This window comes from Chrysochloris asiatica, unplaced genomic scaffold, assembly GCF_000296735.1.
Source record: "Chrysochloris asiatica unplaced genomic scaffold, ChrAsi1.0 scaffold00031, whole genome shotgun sequence".
Lineage (NCBI taxonomy): Eukaryota > Metazoa > Chordata > Mammalia > Afrosoricida > Chrysochloridae > Chrysochloris > Chrysochloris asiatica.
Window position 1 is genome coordinate 2,673,610 of NW_006408549.1, and position 20,883 is coordinate 2,694,492.

At 39.3% G+C, this 20,883-nt stretch overlaps 1 protein-coding gene across 1 annotated transcript in view; it reads left to right on the forward strand.

Moving 5' to 3' along the window:
• Positions 1-20,883, forward strand: part of STK3 (serine/threonine kinase 3) — a 370,424-nt gene that overhangs the window by 224,860 nt on the left and 124,681 nt on the right. The window contains exon 9 of the mRNA XM_006859252.1: positions 12,835-13,027. Within this exon, the coding sequence (XP_006859314.1) occupies positions 12,835-13,027 (193 nt within the window). The remainder of the gene's footprint in view (positions 1-12,834; positions 13,028-20,883) is intronic.

The following is a 20,883-nucleotide window of genomic DNA, read 5'->3' on the forward strand; positions in this document are numbered from 1 at the left end:
CTTTTCAAAAAATTATAAATGATTGGTTATGGAAATGTAAAATGTCTCTAATGAAAGTTTAACAGTAATCTATAAAATACTAAGAATCATTTTGGATGAGTTTTTTAATTAGTATTATTAATTTGAAGTGATTTAAAAAAGAATACTGTTGCTGTAAGTTTTCAGCAGCGTCGTGTAATTATGAATGTTCGTGTTTTCTGATTTCCTATGAAGTAGTTCTCATTCCATCTGTACTTTATTAATAATTGCTGGTGTACCATCCTCTCACTAGTGAATTGTTTGCTTGATTGTTTCCTTGCTATTAAAAATAAAAATCAGTTTGTAAATTAGATTTGCATCCTGTAGCAAAGTGACTATGTAAGAGAAAATAATATGCAGTAAGAGTACTCCATCCCAAACTTGATTTAATGCTTTTGCAATTGTATAGATTATCTACATAAATTGTAGAATCCAGAGGTTCAAGCTTCATTATCCCTTTGTAGATTGAATTCTCATTTAGAATACATGGAGGCTAAAAGTACTATTTCACACTGACCAGATGTTATGTTTCTCGTTAAGTTTAATAGTCACAGCGTTGAATCTTACAAGGATAAAGAGACAAATGACTCAGACATATAAGAATAGATTTAGTGTTTTGGGGATAAACTGGTCATAACCATGATCAAATAAGATATTAAAATAGCAGATTTTTTAAAAGAACTAATAGAAAACGATTTTCCTTCCTCCGCGGTGAGGTCTACTGGAAAGAATACATCCCAACTCTTTGTATTACTTTCTAAATTATGACCAAGGGCAAACCGCATATTTGTGTTTCTTCACCTAACTTGTTTTTCATATGTATATTTTGCTTGTTTGGTGCTGAGGATAATGCACTGGACCTCAAGGTTGTTCTGAACCTCATGGTCGGTGGTTCAAACTCACCACCTGCTCCTCAGAAAAACCATATACAGGGTTGCTGTGAATTGGAACTGCCTAAACAACACTTAACAACAACATATATATATATATATGAATGATTAGATTAGAAAAATACAAGACATAATAATTTTAAGTATTTATATATTTGGAAATTTGATCTTAGGCTTTAGGATAATACAGAGCCAATTAGAATCTTTGCTTCTCCACTTAAATTTCTTATATGACCCTGAACAGTTTGTAAAATATATTTATGTTTCAAGTACATCCTTTTCACAATAGGAGTCATAACACCACACAGGGTTAATAAGAGATTTAAATGGAGGTGGTTGTTTTGACTTTATAGCAACCCTGTATAGGATTTCTAAGGAGTGTCTGGTATATTTAAAACTCCAACCTTGGGGCTACCAATACAGTGCTGATCCTACAGTGCTATAGTCTATGAAAAAAATCTTCTAATGCAGGCTTCTAATTGTTTGATGATAAAATTTTAAATCATTGACTGATTTAGTGCTGTAGGATAAACACTGTTTATCAGTTTGAACTGCAAGATCAGTGGTTCAGACTCACTAGCTGTACCTCATGAACCCTATACAGGGTCACTAGGAGTCAGAACTGACTCATTGGTACTTAACAGCAACAACAAATGAATAATCAGCTGTACAGTTCTCCTTAAAGGCTTTCCTTCCCAGATTTTGTTTGATAGCCAGTTTATGTTTTGAATTAATAAATTGATTTAAGTAAAATTGGACATTAGGACTGCGTATCGCATTGTTCTTTGTTCTGTCTCATGAGGCGAGCTAGAATATTCACTTAATAAATTACAGAATGGGGACAAGACTTGGTACTAGGTACCAAGAATATAACTTTGTTAACAATGTCTGGTTACGACACAGATTTTAGAGTCTCATAGCATTAGATAAGTCATGAGTTTCTAGTGTGATTAGTGTTACACAAAGTTCTGTGGGAATACAGAATCATGGTGTGAAACTCATCTTGGAGTTAAACTGAGAAGAGATGCCTAAGTGCAGTTCTAATATAAAAGCAAGTTGTAATACAAAACATTCCACCCAAAATTTGTCAACATATGTTACATATATAGTCTGTTGTTGTTGTTATGTGCTGTGGAGTTGGTTCTGACTCATAGCAACCCTGTAAAGGGTTTCCAAGACTGTAAATCTTTATGGGAGCAAAAAGCCTCATCTTTCTCCCGCAGAACAGCTGATAGTTTCGAACTGCTGACCTTGAGGTTAGCAGCCCAATTTGTAACCACTACGCTACCAGAGCTCTACTCATCCTTCAATACCTCAGCCCTCTCTGAGAGCCCTCCTTCACTTTGTTAGAAGCTTTCTCATTGTACTTGGTCGTTAACAGTTTTCTGGTAGTTGTTGTTGTTAGGTGCCATGAAGTCAGTACCGACTCATAGCAACCCTATGCACAACAGAACGAAACACTGCCCAGTCCTGTGCCAACCTCACAATTGTTTCCATGCTTGAGCCCATTAATGCTGCCACTTTGCCAATCCATCTCGCTGGGGTTCTTCCACTTTTTCTCTGACCCTTCACCTTACCAAACATGATATCCTTCTCCAGCGACTGGTCCCTCCTGACAATATGTCCGAAGTATGAGAGATGAAATTTGGCCATCCTGGCCTCCAAGGAGCGCTCTGGCTGCATTTCTTCCAACACAGATCTGTTTGTTCTTTTGGCAGCCCGTGGCACTTTCAATATTCTCTCCTCCAACAGTTTTCTTACAGCATTCTATATTGTCATTTATTGGTCACATGTCAGTTGATTTTTTTCCAGACTTCTAGCTCCTTCAGCAAAATGAACAAAACTGTGTCATATTCATCGCCAATGCCTTGACACATTATAAATGTACAATCAGTGTTTGTTGAATTAATTAGTAAGAGAAAATATAAATTGATTTATTAAGCAGATAATTTATCAAGCTTCTATGATGTGCCAGGTGTAATAGGCATTGAGGATTAAGCAGTAAAAGGCAATTCTCTTGTGTTCATGAAACTTACATTCTTGTGGTAGTGAAAAGCCAGCATATATAAGAACAGAGAAATAAATACTGCCAGTTAATGATGCTTGCTTTGAAGAACATGGCCTCATAGTACAGTATGCACTGGACTGCTGATTATATGAGGTTTGTGATTCATACACACTATCTGCTCCTTGGAAACCCTGTACAGGTTTGCTATGAGTCTGAACCAACTCAGCGGCACTTAACAATAGCGGTATTGAAGAACATGGAAGGATAAGGGCATTGAAGGTGGTGGAGACTTTGATTTTAGATTGTGGTTCCAAAAAAAGACTCACTGAGGATGTAGCATCTAAGTAGACACCAGAGTTAAGTAAAGGATCAAACTGTTTTGTGAAAAAGCATTCCAGGCCGAGAGATCAGCCAATTTAAAGGCTCAAAGAAGAGCATGCCTAGAATGCTTAAGAGACAGCATGGCTGGAGCTTGATGAGCAAGAGGAATGTGATAGGAGATGGACCTGGCAGATGTTACTAGACCTGATCACATTTGACCATGATGAATTTGGATTTTATTCTGAATGTGATGGGAGGTGAAGTGTACAATTGTGAGCCAGAGAATAACATGATTTTTATTTTTTGAAAGAATCAAGGTGCCTGTTGTGTGGGAGTCTAAGAGAGCAGGAACAGAAACAATGAACAGTTAGGAAGTTGTTTTTATTAATCCAGATGAGAAAAGTTGGTGGCTTCAACTAGAAAAGACTGAATAATTTGTGTGAGACTCATTAGGAATAGGAACTGGTAAGGTAGGCTGTTAAAATTGTAAGCCTGTACTTCTAACATAAGCATTCGAGTAGAACAAAATGTAATTTAGGTACATGTGTTTAATAGAATAATAAACTAAGAAATAAAAGAGCTAGGTTCTAGCCTCCGCCCTACTTTCAAGTAGGTGTGTGACCTTGGGGAAGTCTTTTTCTTTCTGTGGGGCTCAGCTTTTTAAAATATAAAATGAGGAGTTGGGTTAGTTTCATCCTACTGTAAAGGCCCATGGTTTTATAATTCAGTGAAAAACCAAACATGTGTTCAGTATTTGCTATGTTTAATATGGAATGAGACACTTTAGTGGCTTCAAAAATATTTTAAAACACTCTTGTCCACAAGGTATTTATTTAGAAAAGATTTTACAAAACTATTACCCACAATTATTTTTGTTAAATACTGTAAAGTCAGTTTCGACACAAAGCGGCCCTGTATAAGGTGTCTGACACTTTATATCTTTTGTTGGAGCAGAAAGCCTTATCTTTCTCCTGTGGAACTTCTGGTTAGCTCAAAACGTTGACCTTGTTGTTCATAGTCCAGTGCTTATCCTATGGAGCCACTGTGCTCCCATTATCCACTATTTTGTTCTTGTTGTTAAGCGCTGTTGAGTTGGTTCTGACCCATAGCGACCCTGTATAGTGTTTCTGAGGAGCAGCTGATGAGCTTGAACCACCAGCCTTGTGGATCAAACTGACTTTACAGTCCAGTGCATTAACCCACAGTGCCACACCATGACTCCATTATCTACTATGTTGTTGTTGTTAAGTGCTATCGAGTTGGTTCCGACCCATAGCAACCCTGTATAGAGTTTTCAAGGAGCAGCTGGTAAGCTTTTGAACTGCCAACCTTGCAGTTCAATCGGCTTTGCAGTCTGGCGCATTAACCCACAGTGCCACACCAGGACTCCATTATCCACTATGTTGTTGTTGTTATGTGCCACGGAGTTGGTTCCAATGCATAGTGACTCTGTAAGGGTTTCCAAGGCTGTAAATCTTTATTGGAGCAGAAAGGCTCATCTTTCTCCCACGGAACAGCTACTGCTGACTGTGAGATTAGCAGCCCAATTTGTAACCACTATGCTACCAAAGCTCCTTATTACCCACTATTGTTGTTGTTAAGTGCTGTTGAGTCGATTTTGACCTATAGCGACCCCATATAGGGTTTCCGAGGAGCAGCTAGTGAGCTTGAGCCACCAATCTTGCAGCTCAGACAGCTTTGCAGTCTGGCACATTAACCCACAGCGCCACACCATGTTGTTGTTGTTGTTGTCAGGTGCCATCGAATCAGAACCGACTCATAGCGACCCCATGCACAGCAGAACGAAACAATGTCCGATCCTGGGCCAACCTCACTACCGCTGCCACACTTGAGTCCATCAATGATGCCACCTGGCCAATCCATCTTGTTAGGGGTCTTCCTCTTTTTCTCTGACCCTCCACCTTACCCAGCATGACATCCTTCTCCAGCGACTGTTCCCTCCAGACAGTATGTCCAAAGTATGAGAGACGAAGCTTAGCCATCTTGGCCTCCAAGGAGCACTCTGGCTGCACTTCTTCCAAAACAGATCTATTGGTTCTTTTGGCAGCCCATGGCACTTTCAGTATTCTCCTCCAACACCACAACTCAAAGGCATCAATTCTTCTATGATTTTCCTTATTCGGGGTCCAGCGTATGAGGTTATTGAAAATACCATGGCCTGGGTCAGGCGCACCTTAGTCCTCAAGCTGACATCTCTGCTCTTCAATACTTTAAAAAGTTCCTGTGCAGCAGATTTGCCCAGTGCAATACGTCGTCTGACTTCTTGACTGCTGCTTCCACGAGTGTTGATAGTTGATCCAAGAAGAATGAAGTCCTTGACAACTTCAATCTTTTCTCCATTGATAAGAATGTTGTTTATTGGTCCAGTGGTGAGGATTTTTGTTTTCTTGACATTGAGATGTAATCCATACTGAAGGCTGTGCTCTTTGATCTTCATAAGTAAATGTTTTAAGTCCTCTTCACTTTCAGCAAGCAAGGTTGTATCATCTGCATATCGCAGGTTGTTAATGTGTCTTCCTCCAATCCTGATGCCACGTTTTTCTTCATAGAACCCAGCTTCTCGTATTATTTGCTCACCATACAGGTTGAATAAGTATGGTGAAAGAACACAACCTTGTCGCACACCTTTCCCTATTTTAAAACATTCAGTGTTCCCATGCTCTGTTTGAACAACTGCTTCTTGGTCTAGGTACAGATTTCTCAGAAGTACAGTTAAGTGTTCTGGAATACTCATACTTCTCAATGTTGTCCATAGCTTGTCATGATCCACACAATCGAAAGCCTTCGCATAGTCAATACAGCATAGTATTCTCTGCTTTCAGCCAAGATCCATCGGACATCAGCAATGATATCTCTCGTTACATGGCCTCATTTGAATCCAGCTTGAACCTCTGGAAGTTCTCTGTCAATGTATGATTGTAGCCATTTCTGTATTACCTTTAGCAAAACTTTACTCGCTTGAAATATCAAAGAGATTGTCTGATGATTTCTGCATTCTGTTGGGTCATCTCTCTTTGGAATGGGCACAAATATGGATTTCTTCCAATCAGTCGGCCAGATAGTTGTCTTCCAAATTTCTTTGCAGAGATGAGTGAATGCTTTCTGTGCCGCCTCACTTGAAAGATTTCAATTTTTATTCCATCAATTCCTGGTGCCTTGTTCTTTGCCAATTCTTTCAGTGCACATTGGACTTTCTCCCTGAGTATCATTGGCTCTTGTTAATATGGTACTTCTTGAAATGGTTGAACATTAACCATTTCCTTTTGATACAATGACTCTATGTATTCCTTCCATCTTTTCTTGATGCATTCTTCATCATTCAATAATTTGTCCAGAGAATCTTTCAATAACAAAAGTCGAGGCTTGAATTTTTTCTTCAGTTCCCCCAGCTTGAGAAATGCTGACCGTGTTCTTCCCTTTTGGTTTACTAATTCCAAATCTTTGCATATTTTATTATAGTATTTGATTTTATCTTCTCAAGCTGATCTTTGAAATTTTCTGTTCAGCTCTTGGACCTCTTCAATTCTAACATTTGCTTTAGCTTCTCTATGCTGGAGAGCAAGTTTCAGAGTCTCCTCTGACATCCATTTTGACCTTTTCCTTCTTTCCTGTCTTCTTAATTACTTTTTGCTCTCTTCATGTATGATGTTCTTGATATCATCCCACAACTCTTCTGGTCTTCTGTCTTTAGTGTTTAATGCATTCTGACTCATAGCCACCTTGTATAGAGTTTCTACAGGTGTAAACCTTTATTGGAGCAGAAAGCCTCATCTTTCTCCCATGGAGTGGCTGAAAGATTTGAATACCACCCTTGCAGTTGGCAGTCCAGTGTGTATCCTACGGCACCAACAGGGCTCCTTCATAATGGAGAAGGATAATTAAATTCACTACCAGTGTAAGCTTGATTCCTGTGATGTGGAGGTCAGACATGCCTTCACCCTTTAGTCTGTATCAGAGGGATCTTTTTTCTTCCAAAAACCCTTTGGATTTTTATGACATTATTTATGGGCCTTGCAAAATTAATAACTTAAAAATTAGCTTCCTATATTTGATCAAACATTGAATTAACTCACACTTAATAAAATGGTGGAATGCTGGTTACGAATTGGGCTGTGACCGCAAGATCAGCAGTTCAAAACTACCAGCTGTTCCACAGGAGAAAGATAATGCTTTCTGGTCCCATAAAGATTTACAGCCTTGAAAACTCTGTACAGGATCACTATGAGTTGGTTCCAACTCCATGGCACACAACCACCACCAATATGATGGTAAGGAACTCTGGTAGCATAGTGGTTACGAATCGGGCTGCTAATATCCAGGTCAGCAGTTCGAAACTACTAGGTGTTCCACCGGAGAAAGATGAGGCGTTTTGCTCCCATAAAGATTTGCAGCCTCGGAAACCCTGTGTAGAGTCACTGTCAGTTGGAACCGACTCCACGGTACTTAACAACAACAACAATACGGTGGTAAAGTCCTGGTGTGGCACTGTGAGTTAATGCACTGGGCTGCAAAGTCGCTTTGAACCTCAAGGTCGGCAATTCAAGCTCACCACCCACTCCTTGGAAACCCTATACAGGGTCCCTATGGGTCGGAACCGACTCGACGACACTTAACAACAACAGCAACAGTATGGATGGTGTTGAAGGTTAATGTGCTGGACTGCAAGATTGGTTTGATCTGCAGAGTCTGAGGTTCAAGCTCACCACATGCTCTTCGGAAACCCTATACAGGGTCCCTATGAGTGGGAACCAACTCGACACCACTTAACAAAACAAATAAGATGACTAGAACTGGTTCTCTTTGGTGAAGGCATATGATGTTAGCCAGTATTGATGATGTTCTTACTCACAACTGCTTTTCCAGGATTTTGTCAGTCTGGAGTGCAGTTGACTCTTTGTGATGGGAAGTTTTTAAAAAGACTGCTCGCAGCAGTAAGTTGGCCCGGACACGATGCATATTTCAACGCTTGTCTCTTCAAACTGGAAAATTCATCATTGCTATGTAACATTTATAGAATCCAGGCAGTGGGAGATTACTGTACCTAGCTTTCAGCTCATCATTGCTTTGCAGCTGAATGATTTTGTGTTGTAGATTATGAGGCACATCAGCTGGTTCCACATTGAACAGTGTAGCAAGGATGTTCAGTTCCATTTGTTTACTTTTCACGTCCTTGAATCTTTCATTAAATGCCTCAATTAGTTTTGTACATTTACCAGCATATTCAAGTGTCATAGAAGGCTTTGATCCCTCTAGAGTGGGGAAATGCAACATGTTTTTCCTTTCGAATTGTACTTTTCACAGCCTTAATTAAGCTTCAAATGATTTCCTGTTTGAAAGCATGGAGCTTACAAACTGGTTGAGGTCTGACAGCTTGACCTTCAACTCTGAAGAGGTACTTGGTAATGTCCACCATTGAACACTAGATCACTCAACCACTTGCTATCTTTGAGTTCTCTGACAGGTTTTCCCTTCATCTCTATGAACTGCTTGACTTCGTAAAACTTCACAATCATGTTCCTGTGACTGAGCCACTGCACTTCACAGTGATAAACAAGGTGGCCGTACTCAGAGTCAAGAGCATTCAGTAACTCCTTGAACTGACTCCATGACTAAATTTATGCATGATACTACTGTTGACATCATGTTGTTGAGCCACAATGACTCTGCACAGAGACTTTCTTGGTGTATGATGCAGTGGCATACAATTAAATTACTTGGATCAAAACTGAGACCACTGAGTTCTTTCTTGACAAATGCAATTAATTCTTTTTGCAGGCCAACCATGGCTGGAGCTCCATCTACAATAAGGAATCGTTCAAATGTTAGCTCAAGGTTTTTATTGATAAAACAAGTCTCTCCTCACCTCTTGTAGTACCATGTATGGTTTCCAGTGACAGCTGTTCCTTTTGGGTGTCAAACTCTGCACTTATCCCACTGTTGAAAATGACCAGTTGGGTGGGCAGTATTTGTTAGTCTGTTGTCATAAGCCGGAGAGAAAATTGGAAATCTGCTACAGAATCCTTCAATGTTTTTTTTTTTCAATATCTTGTGCTAAGTCAGTAATCTGATCTGAGATGGTTCTCCAAGACAAAGTAACACTCTGAAACAATTTTACTTTGTTTGGTGCTAACAACTCTGCAGCAGCCACCATGCACTCTTTCACAAACTCTCTATTTTCTTGAACCTCAGCTTTTTTGTGAATAGTTTCCTCACTACATAACTCATCTGAAAAACGTTGTCTCTATCAAAGACAATAAGCCTCTAGTGAAAGAGGCTTGTTGTGATCGCAGACTCCTTTGAAGAGCATTGGTTTTACTCAGACACATCTGGCCTCCCAGTTCATTGAACTGTAATGATGCTCCAGATTGACTGTTTTCTTTGCTGCTAACTCATCGCCACAAACTACCACACAGGTTTGCCTTTGACTTCAACAACAACAGAAAATCTTCTGTCCATTTCTTTTGGAAAGATTGACACTCTGCATTCTTTGTAGTCAACATTTGTAGGATGTCATACCACTTAAGTATTAATAAATATCCAGTGTGTGTGTTGCCAGCAATGTGATTATTTTGCTTTGATCGCTGTACTAATCCTGCATTTTGGATTTGGAACATATCCAGTGTTTGTATCATCGACCCTTGAGGTCTTTTCTGTGTACTGTAATTTCCTGATCTTCATCTGAGATTCAGTTTTTACGAGGATTGTTGATCGTGTATGTGTGGATAAAGATTGTATTCTGGTTATTTTCTGTGTCTACAAAGAACTCGACAACATCATCGTCAGTCATCAGAAACAAGGTCATCATTGTCACGAGGAGTCATCTCATCGCATCTCTTTTCATCATCAGGGTACCACCGTAGTTTCCCCACAGTGTGTTTTCACTTTAACAACATGTACACTTCCAGCCTGCCTGGCACTGAGTGTCCTCTGAGTCACCACAGTACAGGCAGACGGACTGCGGCAGCTGACGAGAAGCATATGTGTCTGTCCTGTCATGTATTCATGTGTCCTGCTATCCCTTAATGGACGTTCCTTGCTTGTCCCTCAAAATTTATAGTATCATTATGATTCTCTTAATACAAATTTATATTGCTATGAAAAAAGCTCCTAGATTTATTGAATTTTGAGTCCTGCCTGCAGTTAGCCAGACCAAATGATTTTGAGGGTCTTATATGGTCCCAGACATTACCCACCCCTGTTCTATGTCAATTTTGAAGCTAGTCATCCCTCCTAAGGCCTTCTCTACTCTGCTGGATGCAATAATTGGTTGCATTTGGCCATACAGAACTTACAGACCATATTCATGATTATGGGATTTACTAGGGACGTTAACAGATTACACTTCCAGATCGGGAACACTCAGGATGCAGTTGTTAGGTCAGGGCAGCCTCTTCTAAGTCATCCCTACAGGCAGGCCACTCTTTGGTCCTGAGCCACTGAGCTATGTGGCCCCCTGACCTTTTCCTTGTTTGTACAGTGTTACAAAGCTCTTTTAGCTCTGTCAATAAATGTCCAAAAGGCACTCTACTCTGCCAGTAAGCTTCAGTCCAAAAGCTCTCTTGCTTCGTTTTGTGGGTTGGCAAACGTAGCTCCCAAGACAAATGCTCCAAAGGCACCCCACTTCACAAGCAAACCTCCTACCCAAAGATACTCAGCTTTCTTACTGCTTGAACCAGGAAGCCCACAGCTGTCTTGTACTCTTGGTTCTACTGCCTCTGGTGCCATTTTGTCTCTGTCACATTTTTGTCACACTTCTTGCTGTCTCTGGTGCCACAGCTCTCTGGCTCCTGGATCATGGAAGTATAACATGCAGGCGTCTTCGGGATCAAAGGATGTGCTCCACTCCTGGTTCTTTCTTGAAGGGTAGTGAGATTCTCCATTCCTACCTCTAAGTTGGCTCATTTTAAGCCTAGCAAGATGACAAAACTGGCCAGTCTCCTTCCTAGGATTCCATATACCTTATCTGCATAATCCTACTCCACCTGGGAGCATGTACCTTATTTTTATTATTAGAAATCTATCCAGTTCCTTTGGAGGGTCACAAATACTTCACATTTGCATAGCCTTACCCTGTCATTTGGTGTCCTAAGGGTGCACTGTAGGAGAAGCACTGGACTGTTAGCCACAAGGTCAGTGGTTCATATCCACCAGCTGCTCCTCTGAAACCCTATATAGGATTGTTATTAGTTGGAACTGACTCAACAACACTTAACAATAGCAGCTAAGTCATTTGGTAGGAGTTACAAAGACTATATAGCTAGAAGGGCCACAGCAAATAATTCACTGCACTGCACTGGGATTCAACATTGCCAAATTGTTTTCCATATTTGTATTTTGACCTCTACCAGAACTAGATTTTATTTGTTTCTTTAAAAATGAAATAGATATCAAGGAATTTTAGTGCTTAATCAAGTTTATCCAAAAAGCAGATTTGGTCTCTCAAACAGAATTTGTTAGTTTATTTGTATGATCCTATTCCAGTATATTTTGGTGAATGTTTTTGAAAAGTTTTAGTTCATATATTGCCAAGTTGATTTTTCTCTGTGAATTTGTATTTAAAAGTTTATGTCTGTTATACACGGTTGCAAATATTTTTATACCTGTTATAATGGACGTACCAACATATTTGATCGTTAATGTGTTCTTTTTTATATGTTTAATTATTTTGTGATATACATTGCTAATTTATCTGTCTTAACTCTCTCTTTATAAGCAACTGTTGTTATGCACCATCATTTCGGTTCCAACTCATAATGACATTGTATAGTTTCCATTTTTGCAGAGCAGAAAGCCCTATCCTTCTCCTGCCGAGTGGTTGGTGGGTTTGAACTTGTGGTTAACGAGCCTATCCTATAACACCACCAACTCTCCTTTATAAGCAACTAGTAGCCTGCTATCTCATTGAAGAGTTTCTGTTGCTTGAGCTTTAGTTACTGAAAGGTTGAAATTATTTTAGATAATTTTGGCTCTTATGTTATTAGTTTTAATGTGTGTTTTTACATTTAAATTAGTAGCAATAATAATAATTTTATCATTATTTAAAGTATGATGTTTGATTCCTGGTGTGGCGCTGTGGGTTAATGTACTGGTCTACAAAGTCATTTGAACCACAAGGTCGGCAGTTCAAGCTCACCATCTGCTCCTGGTAAACCCTATACAGGGTCACTATTGAATCAGAACTGACTCGACGGCACTTAACAACAACAACAACAATATTGTTCCTTGAAAGCCTCGTACAGGGTTGTTCTGAGTTGGAACCAACTCAGTGGCATTTAACAACATACTCCTCCTAGTTTGGTGGTGGTGTGCCACCATGTAAGTATAGCGTACTTTGTGTAATGATAAAATTACTATTGCTGCTACTAATATTACTCATACTGGGATCCTACCATGGTGCTGTAGAATGAGCACTGAACCGCTAACTGCTGCTCCTTGGAAACTCTCTACAGGGTCAATATGAGTTAGAACTGACTGGAAGGCACTCAACAACAGCAGCAGACCACTACTATTGTTACGAATTAAGAAATCCAGCTGTCATTAGTTAGGTCTCCTTTCATTGCCCTGATTTTCTTGCAGGATGAAGATGAACTGGATTCCCACACCATGGTGAAAACTAGTTCGGAAAGTGTGGGCACCATGCGGGCCACAAGCACAATGAGCGAAGGAGCCCAGACCATGATTGAACATAATAGCACAATGTTAGAATCAGACTTGGGCACCATGGTTATAAACAGTGAGGAGGAGGACCAAGAAGATGGAACTATGAAAAGTACGTAACATTTATTCCACTGAATATTAGTTTTTTATTGTGAAAATATGCTTCTATGGAAATCAAGACAGTTCTGTGCTACTTTTTATAGGCAATGGTGGAAAGTTTTGTTTTTGGCTTATTTAAAGAGTGAAAAGTTTTGTTTTTGGCTTTATTTAAGAGCCAAAAAGAAATACAACAGATAAACTTCTGAAATATTTTAATACAGCAGATAACAACAAATGTTTAATTCAAGGTTATAGGACTTTTATTTTGCTGTAGTTGAAGGCTTCTAACCCATAGCTTAATTTGTAAAGCATTTTAGAGGGAAAAAGATAGTGTTCCTAACGTTTACTTTTCCAGTTAAAAAAAGTGAACCTAAAATTCTCTTCCAATAAATACAGCATAATATTATTTTATTGTGTCTAAATTATTAGTTAAGCCCCAAAGACAGGGATATAAGCAAAAGGAAGAAATAAGGGCTGAAAGAAAAAAAAGGAATCATAGAAAGAAGTTTCAAGAGACAGGGATGCTCATACCGACAATTCAGTGCAGTACTTATTGACCACTTCTTACTGTGTGTAACTGCTAACTGAAAGGTCATCTGTTCAAGTACCCCAGCTGCTCCTTGACTATTATACAGGGTGGCTGTGAGTCAGAACTGACTCCACGGCACACACACCACCACCATGTGTAAGGCTCTGTGCCAAGGTATTCCGGGGGCTAAAATGATGATGAAGATATTCTCTCTGACTTCCACTGCTTACTGAATGATAAAGGGAGGGAGACTTTCATATAATAGCATTTCTACTTCCTCCTCCTCCTTCTCCCTCCTTCTTCTTCTTTCTTCATAGCTTTTTAAGATATTGTAGTTAACAGTGTAGGATATTGTGATTTCTCAAATGGATTAATTATCACTCTTGATTCCTACAGACTTTTTCCTGTCACCTCAGTGGTATGTGGTTAATATCAGATTCTAAGTACTAAGCTCTTTTCTGCTACACGGTTGTTGTTAAGTGCTGCCGAGTTGATTGTGACTCACAGTGACCCTGTGTAGGGTTTCTGAGGAGTGGCTCATGGGTTTGAATCCCTGACCTTGTAGATGGCAGTTCAGTAATTATCCTGCACTTCCACACCAAACTTCATGTTACACAGTACTACTAATAAGTGAGACACAAGGAGAAATAAAGAACTTTTGCAGTTACTTTTTGCTGTTGATGCTAAGTGCCATTGAATGGGTTCTATCCACCCTGTGTAGGGTTTAGAAAGTTGTAAATAGTCCACTGATTTTCTTGTGCTCTAAAATGAATATAGGAATTTCTGTTTTCTGTTTACCTATTCTTTTCTTGGTGCTGCTTCCTGTATATTGCTGTTACCCCATGGTAGGCTTCATAAGTAGTGTCCCAGCTTTATTAGAGCTTCAATTTCACATATCTTAGATTATGTATCATTACAGCTGTATACTTCAAAAAGAAGGCATCGAGAAGTGAAAGTGCAAGCATTGCTATGTGGTTAATCCTAGGGGTGCTATGGAATTTTCATTGTCCCATTGATGGTGGGTCTCTTGAACCTTTGCCCTGGAAAGCAGCCTCAGTCTTGGATTTCCTGAACTTCTTACTTGCGCTTTTGTCTTTCTGCATCCATACTACAAGCTCTACTTAACTGCATAGGATGGGCTCATGGCCTCCAAAGCCAGCCAGCATTAGGGTACACACCATATGCCCTGTAGATTAAAAAAAAAAAGACCCCATGATAAGAATTTATAACTCACTCCCTATTAGCATATATAGAAATCATTTTTCTGAAAGCAGTTACAATTCTTTTAGTCAAGCTTGCTGGTTCTAAGCAGATCATTTAGAAGATCATTGAATGTGTTATATCGTCAGTAAGCTTCCTGCAAAGTTATATAAACAACATTATAGTATAATTCATGCTTTTGTTGTTGTTAAGTGCTGTCAAGTCGATTCTGACTCATAGTGACCCTGCAGATTTTTCGAGGAGCAGCTGGTGAGTTTGAACCTCCGACCTTGCAATTCAAACTGATTGTTGTATTTCAAGGAAAGGATTGTTGTTAAGTGCAGTTGAATCGGTTCTAACCCATAGTGACCCTGTATAGGGTTTCCGAGGAGTGGCTGGTGAGCTTGCCGCCAACCTTGCAGTTCACACCAACTTGATAGTCCAGTGCATTAACCCCCCACAGCGCCACACCAGGACTCAAACATCATACTTTAAAATTACAGTGTAGATATCCACATATTTAGAGTCATAACTTTGAGCTTTGACAATAGAGAAGCTATTCATATGTTAAAATTTAATATCCCCAGTAAATTTTTTTGTGTCATACAGATTTACTAAAAGCTCATTTTTAAGATAAGTAGACTGTGGTTTATGTAGTTGCAATTGGTTTATGCACTTCAGCAAGTTTAAAATCCCATGAGCCAATTCTCCATTTATTTTCGGTTTCTGCAATTTAGGAATCATCCTTCCATGTTCCCCCAATCTATTCATGTGATACTAGCATAACCCCGAGGGCTTGTCGTATCAAGTCTAGCAGTTGTAAATAAAGCATGTGAGGAACTTACTGCTGCCTGGTTTTGTTTGCCTGAAACCACATAATTGTTATTTTATTTTATTTTTGTCCCATGTTCTGAATCTTCTTTAATACTGCTTAGATTGGTTAGTTAAGCTTTTAGCTCATAGCTCATCTTATAGACTCATTTCAATGTGCTTTTAGCATTTTTTGCTGCTTAAAAATATTTATACCAATATCTTACTTTTGGTTTTCTAGAACTTCTACAATGTTACATTGTGTGCTGAAGAATCTAATGTTCATCTCCTTTTCTATTGGAGTTTCAAATGAAATGCCTGATTTGACCTTCTTGTCAGTTTAAATTATGTTTGCCTTTTCTCTTTGATACCTTTGTCCATGAAGCTAGAAATTACAGACCTGTTTTTCTTGCCTGTGAAGTGTATGGTGATCTGACTGCAACAAGCAACATTATTAAAAATTCTTTTAAAGTGAAAAAAGAAAAAAAGGAGCAAAAATTATTTTAAAATTTGATATATTTAAAAAAATGGGGTGGGGTTGGGGAGAGGGCTGTGAACCCAGAAAGCATGTCTCAACCTGTTTTCATCAACAGAGTTTCTACTTTTACCCTCTAACACCATTTCTTCCCACCCAGATAGCTCTGGGACCAACTCATTACCTAGTTTATTGTCCAGGCCTCAACTTGGTAGCCACAGTCTCCCACAATCTGGCATCAGTCTGTTTTACACATATAGGTCCACTTCTTCCTTATGTGTTAATGCTTATCCTTATACATTATTCTTACATATTATTGTTATCCATTCCAAAGAGAGGTGACCCAAGGAATGCGGAAATCATCGGTCAATCTCTTTGATATCTCAAGCGAGTAAAGTTTTGCTAAAGGTAATACAGAAACGGCTACAACCATACATTGACAGAGAACTTCCAGAGGTTCAAGCTGGATTCAGAAGAGGCCGTGGAACGAGAAGATAGCATTGCTGATGTCCGATGGATCTTGGCTGAAAGCAGAGAATACCAGAAGGATGTTTACCTATGCTTTATTGACTACGCAAAGGCTTTTAATTGTGTGGATCATGACAAGCTATGGACAACATTGAGAAGTATGAGTATTCCAGAACACTTAATTGTACTTCTGAGAAATCTGTACGTAGACCATGAAGCAGTTGTTCGAACAGAACATGGGAACACTGAATGTTTTAAAATAGGGAAAGGTGTGAGACAGGGTTGTATTCTTTCACCATACTTATTCAATCTGTATGCTGAGCAAATAATACGAGAAGCTGGGTTCTATGAAGAAAAACTTGGCGTCAGGATTGGAGGAAGACTCATTAACAACCTGCGATATGCAGATGATACAACCTTGCTTGCTGAAAGTGAAGAGGACTTGAAACATTTACTTATGAAGCTCAAAGAGCACAGCCTTCGATATGGATTACATCTTAATGTCAAGAAAGCAAAAATCCTCACCACTGGACCAATAAACAACATTCTTATCAATGGAGAAAAGATTGAAGTTGTCAAGGACTTCATTCTTCTTGGATCAACTATCAACACTCACGGAAGCAGCAGTCAAGAGATCAGACGATGTATTGCATTGGGCAAATCTGCTGCACAGGAACTTTTTGAAGTATTGAAGAGCAGAGATGTCAGTTTGGGAACTAAGGAGCGCCTGACCCAGGCCATGGTGTTTTCAGTAGACTCATATGGATGCGAAAGCTGGACAGTGAATGAGGAAGACTGTAGAAGAATTGATGCCTTTGAGTTGTGGTGTTGGAAGAGAATACTGAAAGTGCCATGGACTGCCAAAAGAACCAATAGATCTATTTTTGAAGAAATGCAGCCAGAGTGCTCCTTGGAGGCCAAGATGGCTAAGCTTCGTCTCTCATACTTTGGACATATTGTCCAGAGGGAACAGTTGCTGGAGAAGGATGTCATGCTGGGTAAGGTGGAGGGTCAGAGAAAAAGAGAAAGACCCCTAACAAGATGGTTTGGCCAGGTGGCATCATTGATGGACTCAAATGTGGCGGCGGTAGTGAGGTTGGCCCAGGATCAGACATTGTTTCTCATTCTGCTGTACATGGGGTCGCTATGAGTCGGTTCTGACTCGATGGCACCTGACAACAACAACAACAACAACATTATTGTTATCCAGATTGGCCAGTGCCATTTGAAATTATGAATGGTTGACAGTGACTACGAATAGGTTGTATGTTATATGGAAATCAACATTTTATCGTGAAGGAGTAGCTTGTTGTTAAGTGTTGTCAAGTGGGTTCCAACCCTCTATTGGATTTCCAAGGAGTAGCTGGTGAGTTTGAACTGCCAGCTTTGAGGTTCAAATTGACTTTGCAATCTGGCGCATTAACCCACAGCGCCACACCAGGACTCTAAAGAAGTAGATTGTTGTTATGTATCATGGAGTTGGTTCCGACTCATAGCCACCCTGTACAGGGTTTCCGAGGCTGTAAATCTTTATGGGAGCAGAAAGCCTCCTCTTTCTCCCGCAGAAACGCTGGTAGTTTCGAACTGCTGACCATGAGATTAGCAGCCCGATTCGTAACCACTATGCTACCAGAGTAGATTAGGACCAGGTTAATAATCCATTTTCCATCAAATTGATGAGTTATAGGAATTACTTCATTGCGGGTGACTCAGGAAGAGCAATTGTTTCAGCAAATAAAAGACTGGGAGTCCTTTTACTTTGTTCAACTCAGACCAATGCAGTTGACTCTGTTTGGTGAACTTGTGGGAATGGATTGGTAGCTCTAATTACGCTGAGGGAATACCACCTCTTGCTGGCATCTGATGAAGCACAAGGCATTCCAGCTGGTTATTTAATTTTTGTGTGTTTTTGAGGTGGCTTAAAAAATGTATTGGAAAATTAGAATTAAAAGATAATGTCACTTTCCCCAAAACTTTTTGAAGGCCCCTTGTATTTCTCTAGATAGAGTGTGAAGTTTGTCCTGTTGTTGTTGTTGTTGTTATGTGCCATCGAGTCGGTTCCGACCCATAGTGACCCTGTATAGGGTTTCCGAGGGTGTAAATCTTTACGGGAGTAGAAAGCCTCATCTTTCTCCCGCGGAGCGGCTGGTAGTTTCGAACCGCTGACCTTAAGGTTCGCAGCCCGATTCGTAACCACTACGCTTTGTCCTAGAAGGAATTAAGTATGGTGAATGTATACAACCATGACACACACCTTTAGTTGTTTTACATAATGCAGTATCACTTTGTTCTGTTCCAATGACTGCCTCTTAGTCTATGTACAAGTTCCACAAGAGCACAATTAAGTGTTCTGGAATTTCTGTTCTTCCCAGTGTTATCCATAATTTGTTATCATCTACACAGTTAAATGCCTTTCCATCAAGTAATAACATAGCATAATAACAAAGCATAGAAAAGCATGTAAACATTAGTCTTCTTTACACAATTCTTTGTAGTAAATGCCTGTGAAGAAATAGTTTCCAAAGACACACATAGTGGCACTTACAGAGCTCATTACTCTTGCAGGAAGTTCATTGCTTTTATTTAACTACAATCCTCAAGCTTTACTTTTATCTGCTTCCTTTTATTCTGTCCTCATTGAAGATGGAAAACAGCTGGACACTATTTTCTGTGCTAGAACCCTTCATATGTACTTGGATGCTTACTAAATTGTTCCTTAGACCTTTCTTTTCCTAGCCAAACTATTTCAGTCCCCTTAACCTTTGTGCAGGTATTATTTTCTAAGCTTTTAATCTTTTTTATGAACAGCCTCTGGACCTTCTCCATGTTGTCTGTATTCTCCTTTGTTTTAAAATACATTCTGATGAAGTTAAGAAAAAGCTGCATGTAGGTTGCTTCTGTATTAACATCCTGGTTCTCATATGCTGTCACTGTACTCTTGGCAACAAATTAAAGGGCAAATTTCCAAGATCATTAATCAAATGGAACACCCACATCTTCAAATATTTTTAGACGAACAAATTAGGTAATATATGTAAATTCCTTTGATATTGAAATGCATGATACTGAAATTATGATTTATTGTTATTTCATTCTCTGCACTTGTATATCTTTGTCATAAACCTTATAAGAAATTAAAATTTAAACAAGTAATATTTTTAAAGTCTTTTAAGTTCTTTCATATATTTAAATTTTCCTGAAGGCTTTACTTGTTTAGAAAGCATGCACAAATTAGGAGAATTAATGAAGAAAGCTTCTAAAGGTGTTAGTTGCACACAGTGTGGTTCTCCTGCATGTTTTGGAGGGTGTGTGCAGGAAAGGGAAAACAGCTTTTTTCTTTCAGAATTCTCCTGCACAAAGCAGAGATGAGTGGTGCTTATTTATTTTTACTGCGAATGGACTTTTTGTTCCATAAGCAAGCAGTTGAAAGAATTGGGGCCAAAATTGAGGAACTAGATAATTTTGAAATTAAATTTGTTACTGAAATATAACATTTGTATATGCCGTGGTCATTATTCAACAGCAACTGGAAACATTGATGTTAATTTTATGTGATTTTTCTTTCTGTGTTTAAAAAAAGTCTTTGCCATAGCAACCACAATTACATATGATAGTGGTAACTATCTTGAGGTTTCCTGCTCTACTCTTTTGTTGAAGGGCCCAGGATTTCAAGGTCTTTGTTCTGTTTTATTTTTAAATTAAGAAATATCCTCTCTGTCCCATTTCTGTGAACATGAATCTCCCTGGCAACTCAACTGCATTGTGTAGGCATGTATTTTATATTGTACTTAAACAGTATTAGGTGATTATAGTTGCCCCCTCATGTTAACATTTTTTTTTCATTGTTTGTCTGTTTTTTGTTTTTTTTTTCAAGTTTTTATTGTAAATTATATGATAGTTTACATGGGAGAACATTAGTTTTACATTCATGCTATCATATATCGTTTCATTACCATGATTACAATCCCCTCCATGTAACATCAAACAACCAAAGAACACACTCTGCAAGCCTGCCCCCTGGTAATCACCACACAACTCTTCTCCTGCTCTGGGTCTAGAGTCCCCAGCCACTCCATCTCTGGCATCACTGCTTCTCTGGGTAGGGTCCCGCACTCCGTTCTTCTCCCTTGATGGTCCCAGGGACCTCCACTCCTGGGCTGCAAAGTCAACTACTCCCCTCCTTTTGCTACAAAACATCTACCCTTACATTTCCAACCCTCACCGTCAGTCCTGATAGCAATTATTCACTATTATATTGCAAGATAATTCCTATCTCCTTTCATCAGCCCCGCCCAGACAGATTGGACACTACTCAGTGGAGATTCTACCTTCCTCCGCGCCCTCCTTCTTAAAAGCTTGTAAGCCAATCACTTCTTGCTTTTGTAGC